The following is a 23967-nucleotide window of genomic DNA, read 5'->3' as shown; positions in this document are numbered from 1 at the left end:
AAGTCAACATGACTTGTTTGTTGGCAGTTTAAGAAGTGGGAGGCATAGATAATTGATTTATATTTGAATTTGGGTTTTAGACTTAGTCAGACTTTAGAAATGGGAACCATTTTTTGTTTATTTTTTAACACAACATGAATCACAAATTTATTACGAATATTCATGTAAGTAGAAAAAGAGGGCGGTTAGGTTTGTACCTTGAGATAAAATTTCCACATAGTTAAACTTCCGGTTTGATCGATTTGGCGTTGTACAACACCGGAAACAAGCGGCTAGTGTTACACAGAATGTTGTCCCCCTTGTCGATCGCCAGCTAGTACGCACTGTCAAGCATGGCCAGAATCCTCCTCCACGGATCAACTCAGGGGTTTTCTCTCTACTCTCGGGCAGCGACAGGTTTTTTAAGGTATGATTCAAAATCAGGCGTGTGATTGTTTTCAGAATGGAAACGAAAGTTTAGCATGCTTTTAAATGTTGGAATCTCACCCCTCTTTGTGGAACCTGGAAGGAGAGGTCATTAAATCTTCACGGAAATAATTTAAAATACAATCGCCGGAGTGTTGATGGCTGCTGCAGCAGATGACACACGATCATTGTAAGATACGGAATGTAATGTGATGTTTGAAAGATCTATTTTAAAAACAACAACATGAAATTCTGAAAAGGAGACATGATTGTGGAGCAGAAACTGGCCTGATTCTATTCATGTCAAAATATTTCCTGTTAGAAAAGAAATGGGAGTAAGCATGTGCGTCATGCTGGCATGTGTGACTCCATCAGCATCTCACTTTATACAGCATCACTGATAGAAGGTGACAGAGCAGTAATTCACACCTCAGTTCAAATTATGATTGTTTAAGAGTCTGGGAACAAAATGTATATCTAATGACTTGAAAAAGGGTTTCTTGGACACTTCTTTCCTATAAAGACCAAAGGTCTTGTCTATCAGTAATGGCAACAGCTCTACAGTGCGCTCTGTTTTTCATTTTGTGAAATAATTAAAGCTTACAACTGAGACACTTATTGCAGCTGCTGGTCTGTCAGCCCCAGTGGCAATATAAGAATAATTAGTCATTTATAGTTAATATAATATTTTCCTAACTTGGTGTGCCTGTCTTTCGTTGCAGCCCGTTTCTGTGTCGTACACATAAATTAAATCCCGCCGATGATGAGTTGTACCAGCGCACCACCGTGTCCATCATGAAGAAGGAGGCTAATAGAGTTATGATCTACAGCTACAGTGACAAAGGATTCAACATCAGTGGCAACCAAGTGATGGGTCCCTGTGCTGTGCTGCCTCCTACCATCCTCCAGTGGAACGTGAGATGAATAACACAACTACACTCCTGTCAGTTTGTCGGATCATGTCTGTTTGTCCTTCAGTCATGTTCGGTTCAATGACAAACAAACACATCATTGGAGGCTGACTCGTCAGCATGTCATGTTTGATGTGGGCTTTTTTTAAACTCTCCACAGGTTGGCAGCTACACAGAGATCACAGAAGAAAGTGTCTCACTTTTCCACATGGTTGTGCCAAGAATCGGTAAAAATAAAAATGACTCTGAATTTCTGATGAAGGAGAAAAATGGAAAAGTGATTATTATCATTCTTCCAAAATGATTCTTTCATTTTAATGCCAGAGGTAGAGAATGCTACAGCGACAGGTTAGGATCTTGAAGGCTGTAACACAACTTGCCTTATTTTATTCATACATTCAATTACTTTGGTTACCTTCATGGAATCATTGATATTCTTTGTTATTGTTTTCTTTGATATTCTCTGTATAATCCTTTATGCAGAGATTCTTGTGCTAGGCACAGGTGCACGGCTTGAACGAATTAATCCCTCTGTCCTTGCTCTACTTAAAAGAAAAGGCATCGCTGTGGAAGTACAAGACACGGTAAAGAACGCCAAGTGTGTTAGAGTACTCAAGTACACAATCTCTCACAGGAGGAAACGATTTCTGGTGCTTTTGAGCTACTCTGATTTATCTTTCTGTTTGTCTTGCAGCCGAATGCCTGTGCCACCTTCAACTTACTATGTAATGACAGGCGTGTAGCAGCCGCTGGTCTAATCCCTCCACCCATCATCACTGCTCTGAAGCTGACTGAGGAATAATTGCTGTGATGGCTAGAGATGCTAGGACTGTTTTATGCAGATGGAGGGTCGAGGTTTATGAATGAGCTCAGGCCTGTGAAATGGTTCTTGTCCTTTTACACAGCTCCACCCATCTGATGTCCAGGACTCAGATGAAGTACGGGGACCCATGACAGAGAAGGTGTAATATGCTTGTGTTTATGAGATAATAAAGTTAGTCTTTATATGGAACAATATGGATGTTTTTCCACAAATATAGTGAGAAACAATCCTGTAAGTCATGTAATAATAAACTATCAAATATTGACTTGGTGTTTAAAAAATAATTACCTGGTGGCTCGAAACAAGGAAAAATGTTTGCATCTGGATAAATTAGTTTGAACTACTTGAGACATGGACACAGATCGTAACATCTGACTGGTTTTCAATCTAACAATCAGTCTCCAGACTTCATGCTGGTTTCCATTTGATTCAGCTACACTTTGAATTGCCCACTTACTACTTGTGCTTTACTTAGAGACACAACACATAAGCTTTGAGATTGTTTCTCATTATTTTGAGTTTTTGTATTTATATTAAGGCACTAAGTTAATATTTAGATATTTTTAACCATTTATTACTTTTTTATGTTTGCATAAATGTATGATAATACCTGCACGGAACTTTTATTATTTTTAAAATACATGTGTTGCAGACAAATGTGTGTTAAAATTGACAAATATTTGTGACTATATTCCAGCCATCCATCCAAGGTAATGATGGTGATTGTCCTTAATTTGGTTAAGCCTCTTTACTCATGCGTCAGTCTGTCATCTGCCTCCAGCAGGCTGCCACCAGTAGCCAGTGTGCAGCACATGGCATTATTCAGTGGCTTTGTCCTTCTCACACATAATCTCCATAAATAAGAGACTCCACAAATCCTCAGCGCACCAGTGATTCATTTGTAATCATCTGTCTGTGCCAAATGCTTGAAATTGCACTGACTGTTTAAACCCTGTCACTCACAGGATGTTCCATTCATTTGCTGATGTTAAAAATCTGTCAGAGAATAAATTAAGTATTTCCAGTCAAATATCATTCATTATAATTATTTACTAAAGAATTTTCACACTGAATGAGGAGGCAACTGTTGCTATAAAACATTAGTGCTGAGTATGAAGCTGTCTTAGAGAGATCAAGTAATTATCCAAATATCATTCAAGTCATTTTCACTTGAAATGTACACAGCATATGTTAATATCTAAACATTGCCTTAAATAAACAATCGTGCCCAAGATTTTACTTTGGGATTGTAAACAATAAAACCTATGAATTGATGTTAAAAATGATTAGCATTATTTTTTGTCTATTATTAAAACACTGCAGATTCAAACGAACGGAATATAAAGGATTAACAGAATGAAAAAATGTTTTTCAAGCTATTTTTCAGCAACATATGTTTTACAACATTTCACAAAACTGAAAGTTTTAGTAAATAAACTACAGTAAAAACACACATAACACCACATGGGGCCTCCTGGTTGTGGGATGGTTCGGTCCTGATGCTGGAATCCTCCTCAGCCTTCATCGTAGTCTTCCTCAGCCTTCATCGTAGTCTTCCTCAGTCGTCGTTGGAGCTGTGGGACTGGTGTCTCCGCGCGTCTCTGAAGCACAGCTCCGCTCCTGTGATCCGGTGGTACAGGTCCTTGATATCCTCGCACTCGTTCTCAAAGTGATTTGTTGCATCAAAAGACCGGGAAATAAATATCTAACAAATTGTAAAAAGAACATACATGACACAAAAAATACATTTATTTTCTTGTTCATGCTGCGTAATCCACACATTCCACTCCTTACCTGACTCCTGCGTCCATCGTCGTTGGGAATTAAAAGGTTGCGAACTGAGACAAATCTATATGGAAGGAGACATCGATCATAGAATTAACCTGACGTTTGAAATGTTTTTACAAAAGCGACTAACAGTGTATGCCTGACTTCTGCATGATGGGTTCGAGGAGCTCCAGCGCTGGTTGAACTTCTTTCTCCGGGTTCTTGGTTTCTGCGGTGGTGCTGACTGTGGCGATGTAAAGCCCGTCTTTGGCCACATTGTGAGCGTGGGACACCACGGATATATAGATGTCTGCGTGGGCAAAACACTTCATATGAGTTATAAGTGTCTGTCGTTAACTTTGACATAAATATTTCACCAAATGTTTTCATACAAGTCATACATCCGGCAGTAACACTGGAATAAAACTGAAATGTGAACCTGATTCTTCACCTGATTTTCTGTCGAGCTGCGTCTGTGGGATGATGATTTGACAGGAACTCGCTTTGTGGGTGTTTTTCACCGGGTGATTCAGCAGACATGTAACTCTGATCACTCGTCCCACTTTCCTCACTCGGCTATGAACGTAGCTCGGATCGCAGATGAGCTGCTTACAGTAGAACAGCTGGACAAATGCAGCAGAATTAAGAACTCATTGCACAAAAACACAAGACCTCCTTTGTTCAGCTCATACAGCAGATCTTAAAATGATTTCAGATAAATTTAAATAAATTAAAATAATTCAGAAACAATTGCAAACCCGTAGCCAAACAATGTTTTTGCAGGTATAAATATTTAAATGATTATATAAATAATTGCTGAGTATATTTCATTTCTGGTAGTAAATGATTAATGAAAACATTCCAGCTGCCTATCTAACAGATTATAATAAATTATATTTTATAAACTCTTCTGTTCTTGATAAAATCCAACTTTAAAGTCACTAAAATTTGTCTTGCTAGACATTTCCCCCTCATCTTTTCTTTACATGTGGGTTCACTTGCCTTCCCATCAGACCTCACTGCGTTCACTCTGCCGTTGTCCATCACAATCTCATCCACAGCTCTGTTTAACAGGAAGGTTCCTCCATATTCTGCACTCAGTCTGAACTCAGAAACAAGTTGGATAAACTAACACGGTCCACAGTTACTGTATTCCTGAGCATTTCATCCACAGTTTAAAAAAATTAATAAATGATGTGCTGCTCTATACAAATAGGATGATGAAAAGATTTCAGGAGAACCTGGCAAATCCCTGTGGCAGTTCTCCCAGCCCATACACCGGATAGATGTAGGGACTGATTTCATGGCGGGACAGAGACTCTGAGTACAGCTTGATCCTTCTGATGGTCTCCAGACACGGCTGATCCAGGTAACTAAAGGGTCGCCACAAGACTCAGCAAGTTTGAACTCCAAGGATCATCTTTTACCTGGTTTGTGGGGGTTCATGTGACTGACCTGTCATTGCTGTGTAAGGCGATGGCGTGACCTGTGAATTCTATGACATCCATTCCCAGGTCAAAGTGACAAAAGAGGTCCCGTGTGGTTGTTTTCTCAGGTTCCATGTCCTGGTAGGTCCGAGGGTTTCTCACATCAAAGTTCAGGGCAAAGAGCAGCAGCTTCCGGAACCTCCTCTTGTCAAACATTCCCAACAGATCTGAGATTTTATTAAATATACACTTGGTTATACGTAGTCAAGAAATGTTTAAAAAAAAAAAAAAAAATTCTGTTCATTACCTGAAGCATGGGTATCTTCCTCTGTGCCGGGGACTTTATGCACTTTGCCTGCTTTGTAGACGTAGCTGCCTTGGACAACTTTGAAGTCCAAATACCGAGTGACCTCAGTGTGCAACAAGATCTTCACCAGATCATCTGATGTAAGGACACAATACAGAGTACAAAAATGAAGTATTTACCCTCATTTACACTTACATAATTCAAACAATTTATTGTACAAATAAACTAGTCTCAGTGACTACCTGCACCAACAATCAAGTCATCAAACCACAGCAAAAGCTTAAATTAATGTTCTTGTTCATCAGAGCAACAACAGTTTAAGAAAAAAACAACTAAAAAAACCCCCCATTTACATAGAAAACAAACACCCATATGAAATTCTGAAAATGTACACATTTATATATTTCTTAATATTTTGTTATTCTATAAATACAAAAAATATACATACAATCCAGAAACAAACTGACTCATGTAATTGTATATTTAATTATATATTAATTAAAACACAATATTCCATCCATCCATCCATGTTCTTGGAGCGATAAATTCACCTAATCTGCTTGGTTTTGGATGTGGGAAACCAGACAATCCACAAACATACAACAACATACCCACAACATGCAAACTCCACACAGAAAGGAATCGAACACAGAACCTTCTTGCTGCGAGGTAACAGCATTACCCACTGCTCCACTGTGCTGCCCTATATTATAAAACATTAATAATTATAAATATGCCACATTTTTACAATAGACATCTCATATAAATTCATGAAAATGTCAAAAGGTGTCTCAAAATGTTAACAGAGTCAAAACTAAAATCTTTGACCTATATCCTAATCTTATTCAGAATCCACTGACTTGGATCTCAGCCAATCAGCCTGCAAACGGTCTCTGAAATCCATCGAAACATTTCTGACATCTCTTGTAAACAAACAAACAAACAAACAAACAAACAAACAAACAAACAAACAAACAAACAGATATGGGTGATTGGATGTATTTCAGGTTCAGGCTCAACTCTGTTGGCAACAGTAAAAATCAGACTAACACTTGGCTCTCACCACTGGCAAGAAAGAATTTGGGGATAAGATCAACATTCCACTCTTTTCCGGAGTCCATAAACTTAGCAGGACCTGGAACCTTGAATTTCTTGTACAGCTGTGAATATAGAAAAAGTAGATGATGAACACCACTGATCAGGAAGCATGTGCATGAACGCTCATGTGATGTTAATGTTCATGTGGACACACCTGCTCAAGGGGGGAAATGGAAGCACTCTCTCCTCCACAGTAAGAATTCCTGTCAATGTGGAGAACCTTTTTCCCACTTTGAGCCAACAAACCAGAGAGGATGCATTCCTGAGATGAACAGGGGTTTAGGAGAACAGTACACTGTCAGGATAGGGACCGATTACAGCATAATGATGTCATCCCTTCGTTGTGAGTCTCTCAATCAACCTATGGGTGCTCAGTAGGTCTGTGAGTGAATGAACCGTGTACTAGATACCATTTTACTTGTGATTAAATGAATGGAATGGAATGATGGAACAAGTAATTCACTTAATGTTTAGGATCTATGTACAAAAGGTTCATAGGTTCATGATAATACTGAATATTTTAATCAATTCTTAACATACATGAATTAAACTATTTTAGGTCAGTGAGATATTAGCTGTGGTCAAATATAAACTCTGCTTACATATCAACTCTTTGCAATAACAAATTAGAATTTCCGTGCCCAAAAGTGTAGCCCACCAAATGTAATGTCTCAGGAAATGACAGATATTTGCAATTTTCCCTACACTTCAATAGACTACTTGTTTATAATGAACAGTTTTCTTACCTTCAGTCCAGTTCCCAGAACAATAATATCATATTCCTCCATCTTAAAGTCTGTCCACTTGTTGCTCACTGATTCATTGTGTTTTAGAGCTTCTCATCGTGTGTGTCTGTGTTTGTTTGTGTGCAGCAGCAGATGCATATTTGAAGACAGATAGAGACAGGTATGATGATGACAAGTGACAGTAATTGCATTGTAGTCCACCTCCCATAATCCTCTTAAGACTGGCACATCTATTTGTGTGTGTGTGTGTGTGTGTGTGTGTGTGTGTGTGTGTGTGTGTGTGTGTGTGTGTGTGTGTGTGTGTGTGTGTGTGTCTGTCTGTCTGTGTGTGTGTGTGTGTGTGTGTGTATGCATGTGAGCAAGTGTGTGTGTGTGTGTGCGTGTGTGTGCGTGCGTGCATGTGTGAGTGTGTGAGAGAGAAAACTTAATATATATCAATATGATATAATATAATGCATAATGTTTCTGTGACACATTTAATAACTGTAACAAAGTAACAGAGTCTGACTAATACTGTAATGAAATACAGTGCGCCCTCGTGCATTCATGCATCAACGCTCGCGACTTCACCTCATCGCAAATTTTTGGTAGGCAGTCATGTGATACTGTACGTGCATTTTATTGGCTGACGGCATCCGGAAGTGTGATACGTTCAGTGAGTCTCGGACTTCCGTGAGACACAAAAGTGCTTTAAACAGTCGATAAAAGTGTGTGAAAAGGTAATACAGATAAAAGATGGTTTAATGTCAGTATGGGGAGGGTTCATAAACGTTTAAATTACAGTAAATATTAATGTAAATACTTTCTATCGCGGAATTCGTTAATCACGTGTGGTTCCTGGAACGCATTAACCGCGAGTAACGGGGGCGCACTGTAATGGAACAATGTGTGATTAAACAAATGGCTTTTACATTTCACAACTGTGACACAACTCATTTCTATCCATCCATCCATCCATCCATCCATCCATCCATCCATCCATCCAACCATCCATCCATCCATTCATCTTCAACTCCTTCCCTCTCCACAGACACCTTATTTAGTTCTTCCGGGGAGGTTTATGAGGTGTTACCAGGTCAGCCGAGAGACACATTTATATGTATCTTAAAAAGCAACAACAAAATTTAACATAAACTCTTCCATAAATAGACTAAAAAAGAAATCATCATTCGTGGTTTAGGGGAACTGCAATGGCTTCTTTTAAATTTGTACAAAGCCCATATGGTATATAAACCTTTTTTATGTCTCCGACCTTTTAATACGTTATCAAACACAAAACGCCCTGGCATCCTCCAAAGCTGGTCTTGTAATCATGTCCAAAGCACTTCACAGACAAAGAGGGAAAGCTGCTTTTATGAATTATGCACCAAACTGTGGAACACCCTGCCCTTTCACATCAAGAGGGCAAAGTCTGTGAGCAGTTAAAAAAGAACTTCAAACATGCCCTTTTGTATTTTAGTTGACCTATTTTTATTTTGTCTTTCATTCTTATCTGGCATGTAGGTTTTGTTGTTGTTGTTGTTGTTGTTGTTATTATTATTATTATTATTATTATTGGTTGTATAGTAGTAGTAGTAGTAGTAGTAGTAGTAGTAGTAGTAGTTAGTAGTTGTTGTATTCAAATTATACAACTATATTAAATACAGCTGGTGAACTAATAAAAAAGGTTCTACTCAGTGCTCTGGGTTTACCATTCCATGTGCGGGTTTAATAAACTGTCCCACCGTTTTGATGATGCTGCTGATTTCCACCAATGTGTCTATAATTACCTTTTCATGCAACTAAGCTTTTCTGTTTTGCACAAAATAATCTGTATCATCATAATATTCATGTATAATCTGGAAGGAAAAAAGAATGACAGGGAGGACGATATTAATGCTTAAGCAACGGTGAATGAAAATGTTGAGTAAAATTTATTCATTACAAAGAGGGAAACTATTCTTCAGATTACCTATTCAAAACAGGACATCGGACAGCCATCGACTTCACGGGTCAGGAGGATTATGAAAATCATAATCTGAAAAGTAATGAGTAATTAAAATGCCAGATTTAAATGTGGAGTAAACAGGACAATATCTACTCTGGCAAGTAATGGCGTCACAGTATAATGCGTAAAATAATGTAGCTACAAGAGGGCATAAGCCAGTGTCTTATTGTGCCGGTCCTAAACCCGGATAAATACAGAGGGTTGTGTCAGAAAGGGCATCCGACGTAAAACTTTTGCCAAATCAATATGTGAATCGAATATATGACTTCCATACAGGATCGGTCGAGGCCAGGGTTAACAACGACCGCCATCGTTGCTGTTGACCTACAGGGTGCCGATGGAAATTGGATTACTGTTGGGCAAAGAAGGAGAGGAGGAAAGTGTGTTCGTAGGAAGAGAGAGAAAAGGAATGTCAAAAGTATAGGACTGAGAGTATGGATGCTGAATGTTGGAACTATGACAGGAAAAGGTAGAGAGGTGGTTGACATGATGCAGAGGAGGAAGGTAGACATACTGTGTGTCCAGGAGACCAGGTGGAAAGGTAGCAAGGCTAGAAGCTTAGGAGCAGGGTTCAAGCTGTTCTATCATGGTGTAGATAGGAAGAGAAATGGAGTAGGAGTTATCTTGAAGGAGGAGTTTATTAGGAATGTCCTGGAGGTAAAATGAGTGTCAGTTAGAGTGATGAGTCTGAAGCTAGAAATCGAAGGTGTGATGTTCAATGTTGTTAGTGGGCATGCTCCACAGGAGAAGGAGCTCCATGAGGAGAAGGAGAAATTCTGGTTGGACTTTGATGAAGTGATGCAGAGCATACCTAGAAGTGAGAGTTGTCATTGGTGCAGACTTCAATGGACATGTTGGTGCAGGAAACAGAGGTGATGAGGAGGTGATGGGCACGTTTGGTATTGTTGGAGGACCGCAGAAGGACAGATGGTGGTTGACTTTGCAAAAAGGATGGAAATGGCTATAGTGAATACTTTCTTCCAGAAGAGGCAGGAACATAGGGGTGACCTATAAGAGTGGGGGTAGGAGCACACAGGTAGACTACATCTTGTGTAGACGGTGTAACCTGAAGGAGATCAGTGACTACAAAGCAGTGGTAGGCGAGAGTGTACCCAAACAGTATAGGATGGTGCTGTGCAGGATGACTCTGGTGGTGAGGATAATGCGTAAAATAGTACAGTTCATTTTATCTTTAATTGAGAACAGTACTGAGTATATGTACAACTGTTCATGACTACAGTCACTACACGAAGTACGTTATTTAATCTGTCACAAAAGGCCATGGACTAACCCGCCCGACTCTGTCTTCCTGCGTTTGCCTAATAAGTATGCAGGAATTGTAGCCAATCATCGCTCTTCTTGGTAAAATCTAACCAACCAAGGCAAGGACGGAAATGGATACAAAAACTACGATCCAATCAGAGGCATAAGAAGGCGGGTCCTTCAGTGTTCAGTTTATAGGTAAGTTTGTTATATTCACTGAGGCACACAGCTGATGTGGGTGGACGGGTATATCAACTATCTAACCTAGACCTTTGTAGCCCGCCCCGTGTCGGCCATACACCGGAAATAAATATAAGCGCACCCTGAATGACACGTATCTGTGTTTCGACAACTTCCTTCCACTGTCAGTTGGTTTCCTGACTTCCATCAATCTTGTCCCCCTGAGTTGGATACGTCGGAGACATGTCTTCAACACAGTCAGTAAGTGATGCAGTTTAATTACTTTAATGGTGTGTAATGAAGATAGTAGCTCTTCCTGGATTGCAGTAACAGAATGGACTTCTATCAAAGCTAAAACCTAAATTAGGTGGTCTTCCATCTATGTTGTTGTCTGTTAGCTGTGATTTCAACGATTTAACAGGGTCAAAGGCCAGCCTAGAATTCAGAATAACCTGAAATCTACAATACTGAAAAGTCAGCCAGTGACGTCATCCATCTCTCTGTATACATTTGTGTAAATCGTTGCATTCAGCGTTCTTGTATATTTCACTCAGTTTTCAGCCAAAGACCCAAATCAACACAGACGTGTGACTGTTCGTTCCAATCCTGGATTCCTGGAGCGATTAGGTGAAACTGCAGGAGGAACAGTCCTTGGTGTTGGACTGTTTTTCCTCTCTATTCATGTTCTCTTCACCAATGAGGTAAGGAGGGCACATTTGTGCTCCAAGAGATCACATTAAGTCATGTGTTAATGCCACAGCAGACTAACACAGCGCTCTGCGTTGGTCCTCAGGGAAGGGCTCTACGAACAGCTTCATCCCTGGATGAGGGCCTCTCTCAGGTCGTTTCGTTGGGCCCTTTCCCCACCCTTGACCCACAGAACAACGAGCGTCTAGTTCACCTGTCAGCACAGCTGCAAACGTCACAGGTAGACTGATTGTTTTTTCCCAACATGCATCAAACTGTTTTCTCAAGCAAACAACTGGAACCAGACTTCTGTGAAGCTGCAAATCAGCAATTTGTTTTAGAGACACTTGACAGGTTGTCATTCTTGTAGCCTTTGTTTTTCCATGATTAAGCATATTCGTCCGGTTGTAAATGATGTCAGATGTAATGGCGATGTAATATAGCTTTATCATATGCATATGATAGAACAGTATCAGTGGAGACAAGAGATCAATAAATAGCATTTTATCTGCAGCCAAAACAGAAAAGTAGTAGTTTTGTAAAAGTTTAACACAGTTTAATGTGTAAAACGGGATGTTATTTAAACCTGTAAATTATTTTTCATTCTTTAATTTTTTCATTCAGTTGTTGATTTTGACATCGATGTTCTAAATGCAGGAATTCAAATGAAAATCAGTTTCTTTTGAGTACATTTTACTTAGGCAATTAATCATGTACATGTCTATCTCTGTAGCCTCTGCATGACCCCAACTATGGAGTGGTGCTGCATGCAGTGAAGCTACAGAGGCAGGTGGAGATGTATCAGTGGGTGGAGCACCAAGAAAGCAAGTGAGTCTGTTTCATATATATGTCAATTTTCAGGTTGTGGTTTGGGATTGAAGTGGTGTCTAGAATGCATTATTGTTCTGAAGTAGGTTTGACACTGAACAACTCATTTCAGGGACTATGAAGAGGACGGCCAAACCAAAACTGAGACGACGTACACATACAGTGAGTTGTTAATTAAAACTGTAAACTTTTGTCTCTGATTGAACTCAAGGGAGTTATTCAAACATAAATGTATTTTCACTTAGACACGGAGTGGAAATCAGAGCTGATCAACAGCCGTAATTTTGATAAAGAAATTGGTCACCAGAATCCAAGGTATTGTGGTATTTTAACATCATTCTGTTTTTGCATGTGGCATTAAAAATCACTAATAATATTTTTGAAGAAGTCATTTTTCAGCATTTTGGTCAACATCATTTGTAATTTAGCCTTTCATTCTTAGTGCCATGGCGGTTGAAAGTGTCACAGTGGTGGCTCCAGAGGTCAGAGCTGGACCGCTGATTCTGTCTAAAGGTACCTGACATAAACATACTACACAAAGCTAAACAGATACTGTATTATTTACTGCATTACTTAGATTTTTGACATATGATCAGTTCATTGTTTGGTCCTCCTCAGGCCTGGTGGAGCAGATCGATAACTTCCAGACACTGAGCTTGAGGAATTTTCCAGCCGAGACCTCGGACCCTTTTCTCACCATTAACGATGATTATTTCTATCACACTCAACATCCACGCAGGCCGGAGGTGAAATTCATAATTTGACATGCTGTGCACATATTCTACTCCATAATGGCGTTTATGAGTTCAATCTTATTTGACTGTTGTAAGGTCGGGGATGTTCGCGTACAATTCTCCTTTGCTGGACTGAGCGGTGAGACATCGCCCCTTGGCACAGCTCAAACTGTGAGTCCTAAAGATGATGACTCATTCACTTTTTTCCCTTCTTTTATCTGCATTTATTTCTGTTGCAATGTCATTATGGCAGTTGTTACACTGAATGATAAAACATTTTTATTCTTGATGTTAAATGAATTGCACTTTTTATTAAGTACAGAAATTATTATTCTGGATGACTGATTGAGGAAAAAAATGGATTTATTGATGGAAGTTGTTGCAGTTAATTTAGAGACATTCTACTATTTCAGTTGTAATATTCTTCTTCACTTGCTTGTTAAAACTGTTCCAGGTCAGTGTTGTAGCCATGCAGAGAGATGAACAGTTGAGGCCTTTCAAAACCATGTCAGGAGACACTCTGGAGATTCTCTATCTGGAGGAGCTCTCTGCAGAGGTCGGTGTGGGTTTTTGATTCATTTCTCCTTTGTCGGAAATTTAAATAATTTTTTAGGTATAAATATTGTTTATGTATGCTTATACTATTTTTATCTAAAGATGGCATTTTTCAGTTGGTCCTTGGGTCTGGTAGTTAATGTACTCATATTGTTTCCTGCAGGAAGTTTTTGCTAAACAACATCAGTACAACAGTGTGAAGACGTGGGGACTCAGGGCTGCTGGCTGGCTCCTCATGTTCATTAGTATTCAGTTGACCACACGAATCATCTTCACACTGGGTAAACAAACGCTCACTGCTGTTGCACATCCACACCATGAAAGACTTTCTTTCTCAGCATCTCACTCCTCATACTCTGTTTGCCTCCAGTGGACTGGGTTCCTGTTCTCAGAGAGCTTGTGTCTGTGGGGCTGAAGATCTTCGCTTTGTGCGTCTCCTGCTCTCTGTCTCTTCTCACCATTGGAGTAGGTTGGTTTTATTACAGACCCCTGGTGGCCATGGCTCTGGGAGCACTAGCACTGGTTCCCGTGTTTCTCGCCCGCTCCAGACTTCCAGCCAAGAAGAATGAATGATCTTTTTACCTGGCTACAGTTCTGTTGGAGATAATGAGGCATGTTGTTGGTTTTGCACTGTGTGGGAATCACTTTCTTTGGTAGAACAGTCAACAGTAGAAAATGCATTTTGTTCTGACTGGTTTAATCAGTGATGTTTCAATAAGGATGTATTTCTTTTAAAAATGAGTTCAATATTCCCACACACACCTTTGTTTACATATAATAGAATGCCTTCATGAAGATACTTTTTTGCTTCAAAATGCACTGAAAACCATTTTCTGCTTTATATTTTATTGCAAAATATTTTTGTATTCTCATTCTTGTAAATGTAAGACTTGTTGTGCTCTACAACCACTCAAATGGCAGTTTTGAGGTATATTTAATCAAGTTTAAATGTTGGAGGTGATTTACTATACCTGTTTAGTCTACATTTGTTAGAAAAAACCCAGTGGACAAAATAATCAAAAACTTAACCTTAATCAAGGTGGGATTTATTGCACCAAAGTTAGATGACACTGGTATGAGGCAGGTGGACCTAATCAACTGGCAAAAATGGAGTGCATTGCTAATGTCAAGTAGAAGTCTTCTTATCTTTCATTTTCTCTGTAAAAGCTGCACTTGAGTTAACTTTCATCTTCAAAATAGAAGTGCCCAAATCACCAGGGATTTAATAAAAAAACCCCAAATGCCTTCAATAGCATTACATCCGTTTTCTGGATAACACAAAAATTACTCAATGGTGTACCATGAAAAGTGGAAGGGTAGGTTGGTCAGACCTCAGAAGTTCTAAGCATTCATCAAGCAAGTGAGACGAATTATGAAGATTCTTACAAAGTAATTTATTACACAAAACACTAAGTTTCCATTTGCATTTTAACAAAATGATTTTCCAGTCTCATGTTGTGCATGTGGTCATAATGCACATAGGATTTGTATATGAAGGGCACAAATTTTAACTTCATGTGCATCTCCTTGTTATAATTACAGGACTACGGGTCACAGTGCACAGGTACTTCACCCTAGTTGGCTGTGAAACATTCCTCAGATCAGGCAGGGTTTAAGCACGCAACTGTAGTTGCCAAGTATGACACAACAGGTCGCCTGGCTGATATCTGTGATGAAATAACACGTTGAAGGATGTTCCATTATGGCAAATTTACTCATGTTTAAGTAGAAAATTGTATTTTCCATAACCTCAAAAATTGAATACTGACAGAACCTGACTACTTTTGCTTAAGACAAAGAAAGTAAAAGCATTACACCTTTAGTAAAAACTGGGGAGAGAAGTCCTTTTTTGTGAGTGTGTTTGGGGGTAGTTTGACCTAATGCTCTTCATTTTCCCCTGGTAGGAGGCAGTCCTGAGGGCCCCGCTTACAGTAGCGCACATTTACTGCTCTTCTTTCCGCGTCTAGCCTGTAGTGCGGCCCTGGTGGCCATCTCAAACACTTCCCTCACGCCATCCTTTGTTTTTGCAGAGCACTCCATGTATCCAAAGGCACCAATCCTGTTAGCCATATCCCGCCCATCCTCTGGCTTCACAGGTTCCTAAAGGAAAGGTCACAATTAGTTTTAGGACACAAAAACTAACTAGTCTTTTGTTTTATGTATTTATTTTTAAAATTTTACCTGTTTCATTTTTGCGAGCTCCCTACGGGTGTGCTCATCATTGCGCAGGTCTTTTTTATTTCCCACCAGGATAATGGGAACATTGGGGCAAAAGTGTTTCACCTCAGGTGTCCATTTTTCTGGGATGTTCTCTGCATAATAGGGAAAAAGATGACATTGATCAGAACAGACAACAACAGTGTCCAGCACATGTAGGTCAGATTAATTGAAAATATCAGGAAATGTTAACAGTATATCAAACATGGAGACATGGCTCAAAGTGGGATGGCATCTTCCAAATTCCCTGCTGCATTGTATTGGAATGAGAAAAAAACCATTCACATGGTAGAACAGAACATACTATTACATCTCCAACAACATTAATTATTTACAGCTATTTTAAATCTAAGCCATCTAAGCTCTTTACATTACCTTGTAACACAAACATTAACATACATCATCAGTGCTCACTCACAACTTACCAAGACTGTCGGGGCTGTCGATGGAAAAGCACATGAGGATGACATCGGTGTCTGGATAGGACAGCGGGCGCAGTCTGTCATAGTCTTCTTGACCCGCTGTATCCCAGAGTGCCAACTCAACCTGCCATCAGAGCGAACAATCTTACCAACCACATGAAGCCAGACGATATTCAGCAGGTTTCGGGTACAGAGGTGTGACATTACATCAAATCAATCCAAATTAAGAACGCAGCTTTAATAACTGTCATAAATTCAGCATCCATTGACAATCTCAAGTACATTAACAAATCAAATCACAACTTGCAGCATTGTTGTTGTAATCAGTTTCTATGTGAAAATAGTTGATTTGAATACTTACCTGTTTACCATCAACTTCAATGTCAGCAACGTAGTTCTCAAACACGGTAGGCACATAGACCTCTGGAAACTGGTCCTTACTAAAAACAATGAGTAGACAGGTCTTCCCGCAGGCTCCATCTCCCACTATCACCAGCTTTTTCCTAATTGCAGCCATAGCTGTAGAAAAGAGAGAACTGAAATTAGTAAGTCTAGTGGCATACGAAAAAACAACAACATTGCATGCAATCATGCATTCATTTTGCAACCACCACAACTACACCGAAGAGAAGCTATGAGGTCTCAGCAACCTTGTATTTTGTTGGAACAATGACAAAACCATCTGAAATGAAGACCTGCGGGTAAAGTGGCGTTCAGTCACACCATCCCGGACACACGGTGTACACACAGTCCACCTTACAGCAGGCTTATTATACATTACTACATACATTACTGTAATTCAAACATAACCATGACTCTTTGCACCTTCGGTTAAATACTGAAGGAACTGTCTTCCATGTTAAATTTCCTCTCAAATGACCATCATGCCGGCGTCAGGTTACAAAAATCATTCCGTTTTAAAGTTTGTTCTACACAACTAACATGTGATTGTATAAACTAACCATAACGCTAAGATAATTACAGATACTATTGAACAGTGGAGAATCCTTACAGTAGAGAATGACCCACAATGTTGTTAGCTAGGAGGTTCTGTTTACTAAAGACCTGACGCCTAGCTAGCCTCACTGTAGCTATCCAGTTAGCGTTAGCCGGGTATTTGGCTAGTGCTGTGTGTAGTTATCTGATTATATTAATATAACGGTGATATCTGGAGTTCCCGTCAAACCAGTCAGCTAAACGTCTTTTTTTTTCTTTCTCCGAGAAACCGGTTGAGCGAGCTAATTACCGAGACAGAGCAAAACGGAAGTCACTGCGACTTCATCGGTCCGTTAGCTAGTGGGCAAGCAAAAGCTGAATAAAACAGAGGTTCACGAAAATCTATGGGACCCTGATGTTACAAATCAACCACGTTGACAAGACACAGGAACCATACATGGATGAAACATCACACTCTTACCGAAATGGTTGGTTTAAAATCTATCCAATTGTTTTCCAAGTCTCGCTAGTGCTTTGTTGGCCTCGGTCGCTGCTGCCCTGTCCGCTGGAGGATTAACAAGGGGGGGGGGAGGGGGCGGGGCCAGTATGACGAGCACCGTGATTGAAACGTCATCAAACCAATGACAACAATAATTATCTACAAGGAAGACTTTATCTTTCACAATTATAGCCTTTTTCTATTAATTTTTATTATGAATCATATATTGTTATTATTATTATTATTATTATTATTATTATTATTATTATTATTATTATTGTTGTTGTTGTTGTTGTGGTTGTTGTTGGTGTTGTTGTTGTTGTCACTAAGAAAAATGGTTTGCATGATTCTAAAGACATTTTAAATGAACAATTAGATATTAATTCAAAATATTTTTTATATTTGATCGGCTTTATAACACATTTGAATGTTTATTCACTCAGTTTTATATAATGTATATCGCATCAAATTACAAAAAAGTTACAGCGAGGTATTTTCAAGTAGAGCACTGTGGTTCTTACTCAACAGCGGCATTTCTCAAATAGCGGAGCATGCCCTCCCAGAGGCGTGTTACCCTGGGGAATATGCTTTTTTTGCCGTACTAGAATTAAGTAAATTGCACATCCACTACAGTAGTAAGCAGTGGCACTCATTGTCAGGTGTGCCCAGGGAGTATTAGCTCAAGGAACTAAGAAGAAGCGTCTGTAGCGCTGAGCTTCACTGTGACCACAGTGAAGGAGAAACTGTTTCCATTCATCCATCCATCATCTACCGCTTATCCGGGGCCGGGTTGCGGGGGCACCAGTCTCAGGAGGGATGCCCATACTTCCCTCTCCCCAGACACCTCCTCCAGCTCCTCTGGGGGGATCCCGAGGCGCTCCCAGGCCAGCCGAGAGACATAGTCCCTCCAGCGTGTCATAGGTGTTCCTTGAGGTCTCCTCCCAGTAGGACATGCCTGGAACACCTCCCCAAAGAGGTGTCCAAGAGGCATCTGGAACAGATGCCCGAGCCACCTCAGCTGGCACCGCTCGAGGCGGAGGACCAGCAGCTCCTCCCTGGTGACTGAGCTCCTCACCCTATCTCTAAGTGTGCACCCAGCCGCTCGACGGTCCTCTGATCCTGCCTTTCTCATTTCCTCAAAAAAAACAACAACCACAAATTGTTTTATTCATTTTGTTTGTGCCGGTCCCAAGCCCGGATAAATACAGAGGGTTGTGTCAGGAAGGGCATCCGACGTAAAACTTTTGCCAAATCAAACATGTGGATCAAATCTATGACAGGTTGGCAAGACAGAAAGACAGAGATGGGAAGGACATGCAGCAGATTAGGGTGATTAAGGATAGGGATGGAAATGTATTGACAGGTGGCAGTAGTGTGATGGGAAAATGAGGAAAATGAGAGAGAACAACGACCAGAAAAAGTAGCTGCTGTGGACCAGGAAGTAGCAAAGATTAGTCAGGATGAAGTGAGGAGGGCATTGAAGAGGATGAAGAGTGGAAAGGCACTTGGTCCTGATGATATACCTGTGGAGGTGTGGAAGTGTCTGGGAGAGATGAAAATAGAGTTTCTAACTGGGTTGTTTAACAGGATCTTAAATAGTGAGAAGATGCCTGAGGAATGGAGAAGAAGTGTGCTGGTGGCCATTTTTACAAACAAGGGAGATGTGCAGAGTTGTGGCAACTACAGAGGAATAAAGCTGATGAGCCATACAATGAAGTTATGGGAAAGAGTAGGTGAAGCTAGAGTGAGGGCAGAAGTGAGCATTTGTGAGCAGCAGTATGGTTTCATGCCAAAAAAGAGTACTACAGATGCAGTATTTGCTTTGAGGATGTTGATAGAGAAGTACAGAGAAGGTCAAACGGAGCTGCATTGTGTTTTTGTAGATCTGGAGAAAGCTTATGACAGGGTGCCCAGAGAGGAACTGTGGTATTGTATGAGGAAGTCTGGAGTGGCAGAGAAGTATGTTAGAGCGGTGCAGGACATGTATGAGGACTGTAAGACAGTGGTGAGGTGTGCTGTAGGTGTGACAGAGGAGTTCAAGGTTGAGGTGGGACTGCATCAGGGATCAGCTCTGAGACCCTTCTTGTTCGCTATGGTGATGGACAGGCTGACAGACGAGGTTAGACAGGAATCTCCATGGACTATGAAGACATTGTGATCTGTAGTGAGAACAGGGAAAGGTGGAGGAGAAGCTAGAGAGATGGAGGTTTGTCCTGGAAAGGAGAGGAATGAAGGTTAGCCGCAGTAAGACAGAGTGCATGTGTGTGAATGAGAGGGACCCAAGTGGAAGAGTGAGGTTACAGGGAAAAGAGATCAAGAAGGTGGAGGATTTTAAGAACTTAAGGTCAACAGTCCAGAGCAATGGAGAGTGTGGAAAATAGGTGAAGAAGAGTGTGCAGGCAGGATGGAACAGGTGGAGAAAAGTGTCAGGTGTGATGTGTGATAGAAGAGTTTCAGCTAAAATGAAAGGAAAGGTGTACAAAACTGTGGTGAGACCAGCGATGTTGTTTGGTCTAGAGACAGTGTCACTGAGGAAAAGACAGGAGACAGAGCTGGAGGTAGCAGAGATGAAGATGCTGAGGTTCTCTCTGGGAGTGACCAGGAAGGATAGGATCAGGAATGAGTACATCAGAGGGACAGCACATGTTAGAGGTTTTGGAGATAAAGTCAGAGAGGCCAGACTGAGATGGTTTGGACATGTCCAGAGGAGAGAATATATTGGTAGAAGGACGCTGGGTTTTGAACTGTCAGCCAGGAGACCTAGAGGAAGACCAGTTGGTGTGAGAGAAGAGGATGCAGAAGACAGGGTTAGATGGAGGCAACTGATTTGCTGTGGCGATCCCTGAAGGGAAAAGCCGAAAGGAGAAAAAGAAGAAGGTTTAGGTGTTTTATATGTTGTGCCCCTCAGTTAATGTTGCTGAACTGAATTTTAATTTCTTATTATTTATTGATTTTATTCAATTTTATTTTTCAGTTCAAATGGTTATTATAAGTCCAATAAGTTGTTGAAAAATGTCTACATTTTAAACGACGTTTTTTTTTATTTCAGGCAAATTGATGCACTTAAAACTTTTCTGTTGTAGACTAAAAAATAATGTTAATAAAATTATTCCTTGTTATAAATTGAGGTATATTTCTTTTTGTCCTCTTTTGTTTTCTTTAACGTTTATAAGGATACAATGTTATGCAGAGGTGTACTTAACAATTTTATAGACAATTGATATTATTTATAGTCACGGCGGAGAGTGGGGGAGCGCAACAGAAAATAATTGAGAAGCACTGCTCTACAGAGACTCAACAATTGAAAGATGTTGGCAGTAGAGGCGAAGAAAAACTATTTTTGAATGTGTGCTTTGACCGGTAGAGGTGATACACAGAGAGGAAGATGGAAAGACACTGGTAGAGAGAAAGATGTGCAGGTAGATGGAGAGAAAAAGAGGGAGGGAGAGAGATAGAGATAGACAGCAATAGAAAGCTTGCATTTTCATAGCACTGTGGTAACAACACTCATAATAATACTCATAATAAAATAAAAATAATGATAATAATAATCAAAGCACACTATAATAATGATGGCATTATAGTCCCATCAATAGATCCAATTACAATCCACAGTAATCTGCATTTAATCTGCAATTCATAAACTCCGGGGAAGAAGTCTGATTACTAGTCGTGTCTCCCAGGAGTCCAAGGCTAGAACAGCATAATTAAGTTTTATCTGAGGTCAGCCTTAATTACAGTACAAATTTTGTTTCTCTAAAAAGGAAATATTTAAGATGCTCTTAGATATAGAGAGTGTCTGCCTCTCACACTGAAGTTGGAAAATGAAGGAACCTGATAACTGAAGACTCTGTTTCCCATTCTGGTTTCGGACTCTAAGGATTACAAGTAACCGTTCATCCTGGGAACATAATACTCTACACGGGTAGTGCATCTACAAGCTCTTTAAGGAGAGGCTAATACGGGAGATCTCTTACACTAGCTCTGGTCAGTACATTTGCAGCAGCATTCTGGATCACCAGCCTTTTGAGACTTACAGGGACAGTCTGATGATTGGAAATCACAACAATCCATTTGGGAAGCAACAACTGTGTGGATTAATTTTTCCTAAATGTTAAATCGACAGTATTTATATTGTGAAACTGACCATATAAAGTAAACTGACCATATAACTGAAACAAAAATTCACCAATTCATACAAACACTTGCACAATGGTGGAATCCATACCATGCAAAGCACCACCTGCTCATTGACATCAGTAACCATAAATACAATCATCCACACAATGGTCAGTATCGTGACTATAGGGACACTTTGACCTGTTGAATGTAAAGGCTGTTGATTGAATCACTGGCCTTATGGTAAGTGGAATGCCACCACAGCTTGCCCATCTTTTTGAGATAGAATGTGCCTAGTTTTTGAGATATTACGGAGGTGAAAAGAGCTGTTTTAAAAAAAAAATTCTGCAAGTTGGAGGACATAGCCCAGTGCAGTATCCTCAGTTGTGTCTGAATTACACATAAATTGGACATCATCTGGTTCATAAGATAAGCATCAAGCTTAAGTACTTGATTAGCTCTACCTGGATTTATTGATAAGTGCTGTATAACTCTGCATGACAATGGAAATTGATGGAGTGTTTCCTAGTAATATTTGCTGAAGGGATCATATAATGTGAATATTTGTCCAACCACGGAACCCTGAGGAACTCTGTTTAATAAATCTGATTCGTACAGACTCATTGTTAACATGTACAAACTGAGATTTATTCCATAAATTGGACTTGATTAATGCATTTTCTTTAACAGCAATTGAATATTTAAGTCTCTAATAATATCTGATGGTCAGTGGTGAGACCCAAGCACTTAACTCTAATAACAGTACAGAGAAAAGTCCTTCGTCTGACATTTAGAAGATTAGGCAGGTATGCAGTAAGTAAAGTAATATTTAGCAATGTTCTGCATTAAAGTGTAATTTTGAGGTAACATGACTGACAAACTACTTAGTGGTCCTACCGCTAATGCACTCACTGAAGGCAAAGCAGCTTGTGGCTGAAGTGATGTGGGTCTCTAATAATCCCGGTGGCCTTCTTCAGACACAGTCAGATGGTGTTAAATGGGATGATTACAGGCTCACTGTAACTGGTTATGGATTGTACAAAACAAAAATTACTGTGGAAACAGGTAGGATTCAAAGACATGTGTCTTTTTAATATAAGGTAGGTAACCATTGTGAAAAAAACACAGGTACTAATAACATGTACTGTAGTTCAGGCATCATAGTCAGTGAGGACAGCAACAGTGAAGTAAGTAATTCAATTCAACCATCCATAAATGCATTATTTGCAACAATGATCACCACACTGTTTGGACTTTCTGAACTCAAATACATTCTGTTCTATCAACATTCTTGAGGGTTTCCAGCATCTATCTTGACACAACTTTAGCATGATGTCACTTAAGAACCAGCCCTCGTGATCCCACTCTAGAGTGGTGCCATGGTTCTTGCCTTCTACTTCTGTTATTAGAAGGTTCGTGCCCTCATAAATAAAATGAGAGAGTTGGCGTATCGTGTTTGAATGCCACTTTGGAGGGGCTTCCAGTTGTTTATGAGCTGGGCTGAGGTCATCCTGAGTTTGGTCAAGTCCTTCATACTGTATATATGAGGTTGTGCGGAACTGAGATATTGGCATTTGCAATATTTTAAAACAACTCTGTGGTCCATTTATTCTCCTTGGCCTCATCAATACAGCTGCTCTGGATGCTTGTATTCATGTATGCAGGCATCCATGTTAGATTGGAAAATCATTCTTACACTTCCAGAGAAGATTTTGTAATCTGACATGTGCAGGAGGGAAATTGTCTGACACTGGGGCAATGGTGGAGGATTTTTCTTTTTTTTCAAACAACACATTATTCTGCTAATGTCTAACTTGAAAGCATTGTGTCCTTGGACAAGATCTTATTGATCATCTTCCTTGGCCACCATAGAGGTTTTGGACATTTTTTTCTACACCTTATAAAGGACTCTGCACGGACCTCGGGCAGCTCATGCTTTCCCCTTTAAGATGATGTTTGCTGATGGTTTTGCAGACTTTCCAGCAATGCCACCTTGTGAATTCCTCCCTGATCTGGACTGTTTGCTTTAACTTCCTCTTGACATGGAAAATGTGGT

General features: G+C 40.0%; 4 protein-coding genes across 4 annotated transcripts; 2 read left to right on the top strand and 2 right to left on the bottom strand.

Moving 5' to 3' along the window:
• Nucleotides 1–271: 271 nt before the first annotated feature.
• ndufaf3 (NADH:ubiquinone oxidoreductase complex assembly factor) lies at nucleotides 272–2150 on the top strand. Its single transcript, XM_068316282.1, has 5 exons — nucleotides 272–406; nucleotides 1128–1320; nucleotides 1477–1543; nucleotides 1800–1900; nucleotides 2011–2150. Exons 1-5 carry the CDS (start codon nucleotides 333–335, stop codon nucleotides 2116–2118), a joined length of 543 nt encoding a protein of 180 aa, XP_068172383.1. The 5' UTR covers nucleotides 272–332; the 3' UTR covers nucleotides 2119–2150.
• A 1547-nt stretch (nucleotides 2151–3697) lies between these two features.
• On the bottom strand, nucleotides 3698–7637 carry zgc:112334 (uncharacterized protein LOC619199 homolog). Its single transcript, XM_068316281.1, has 11 exons — nucleotides 7485–7637; nucleotides 6893–7000; nucleotides 6704–6800; nucleotides 5641–5775; nucleotides 5362–5560; nucleotides 5148–5279; nucleotides 4909–5008; nucleotides 4358–4529; nucleotides 4072–4216; nucleotides 3934–3988; nucleotides 3698–3844 (listed from the first exon to the last, which is right to left on the bottom strand). The coding sequence occupies exons 1-11, from the start codon at nucleotides 7524–7526 to the stop codon at nucleotides 3698–3700; spliced, it is 1332 nt and encodes a 443-aa protein (XP_068172382.1). The 5' UTR covers nucleotides 7527–7637.
• Nucleotides 7638–11001: 3364 nt separating this feature from the next.
• Nucleotides 11002–14934, top strand: LOC137594987 (transmembrane protein 43). The gene is made up of 12 exons (XM_068314723.1): nucleotides 11002–11175; nucleotides 11469–11615; nucleotides 11708–11842; nucleotides 12335–12429; nucleotides 12542–12591; nucleotides 12675–12744; nucleotides 12872–12942; nucleotides 13048–13175; nucleotides 13260–13334; nucleotides 13618–13719; nucleotides 13882–13999; nucleotides 14089–14934. Exons 1-12 carry the CDS (start codon nucleotides 11158–11160, stop codon nucleotides 14289–14291), a joined length of 1212 nt encoding a protein of 403 aa, XP_068170824.1. The 5' UTR covers nucleotides 11002–11157; the 3' UTR covers nucleotides 14292–14934.
• Nucleotides 14935–15088: 154 nt separating this feature from the next.
• LOC137594988 (transforming protein RhoA) lies at nucleotides 15089–17875 on the bottom strand. Its single transcript, XM_068314724.1, has 5 exons — nucleotides 17775–17875; nucleotides 16719–16876; nucleotides 16361–16481; nucleotides 15900–16030; nucleotides 15089–15818 (listed from the first exon to the last, which is right to left on the bottom strand). Exons 2-5 carry the CDS (start codon nucleotides 16872–16874, stop codon nucleotides 15645–15647), a joined length of 582 nt encoding a protein of 193 aa, XP_068170825.1. The 5' UTR covers nucleotides 16875–16876; nucleotides 17775–17875; the 3' UTR covers nucleotides 15089–15644.
• Between the last annotated feature and the right edge of the window lie 6092 nt (nucleotides 17876–23967).

This window comes from Antennarius striatus, chromosome 5, assembly GCF_040054535.1.
Source record: "Antennarius striatus isolate MH-2024 chromosome 5, ASM4005453v1, whole genome shotgun sequence".
NCBI classification, from domain to species: Eukaryota; Metazoa; Chordata; class Actinopteri; order Lophiiformes; family Antennariidae; genus Antennarius; species Antennarius striatus.
The sequence above is the reverse complement of the archived record's forward strand: the minus strand, read 5'-3'. Positions and strand labels throughout refer to the sequence as shown.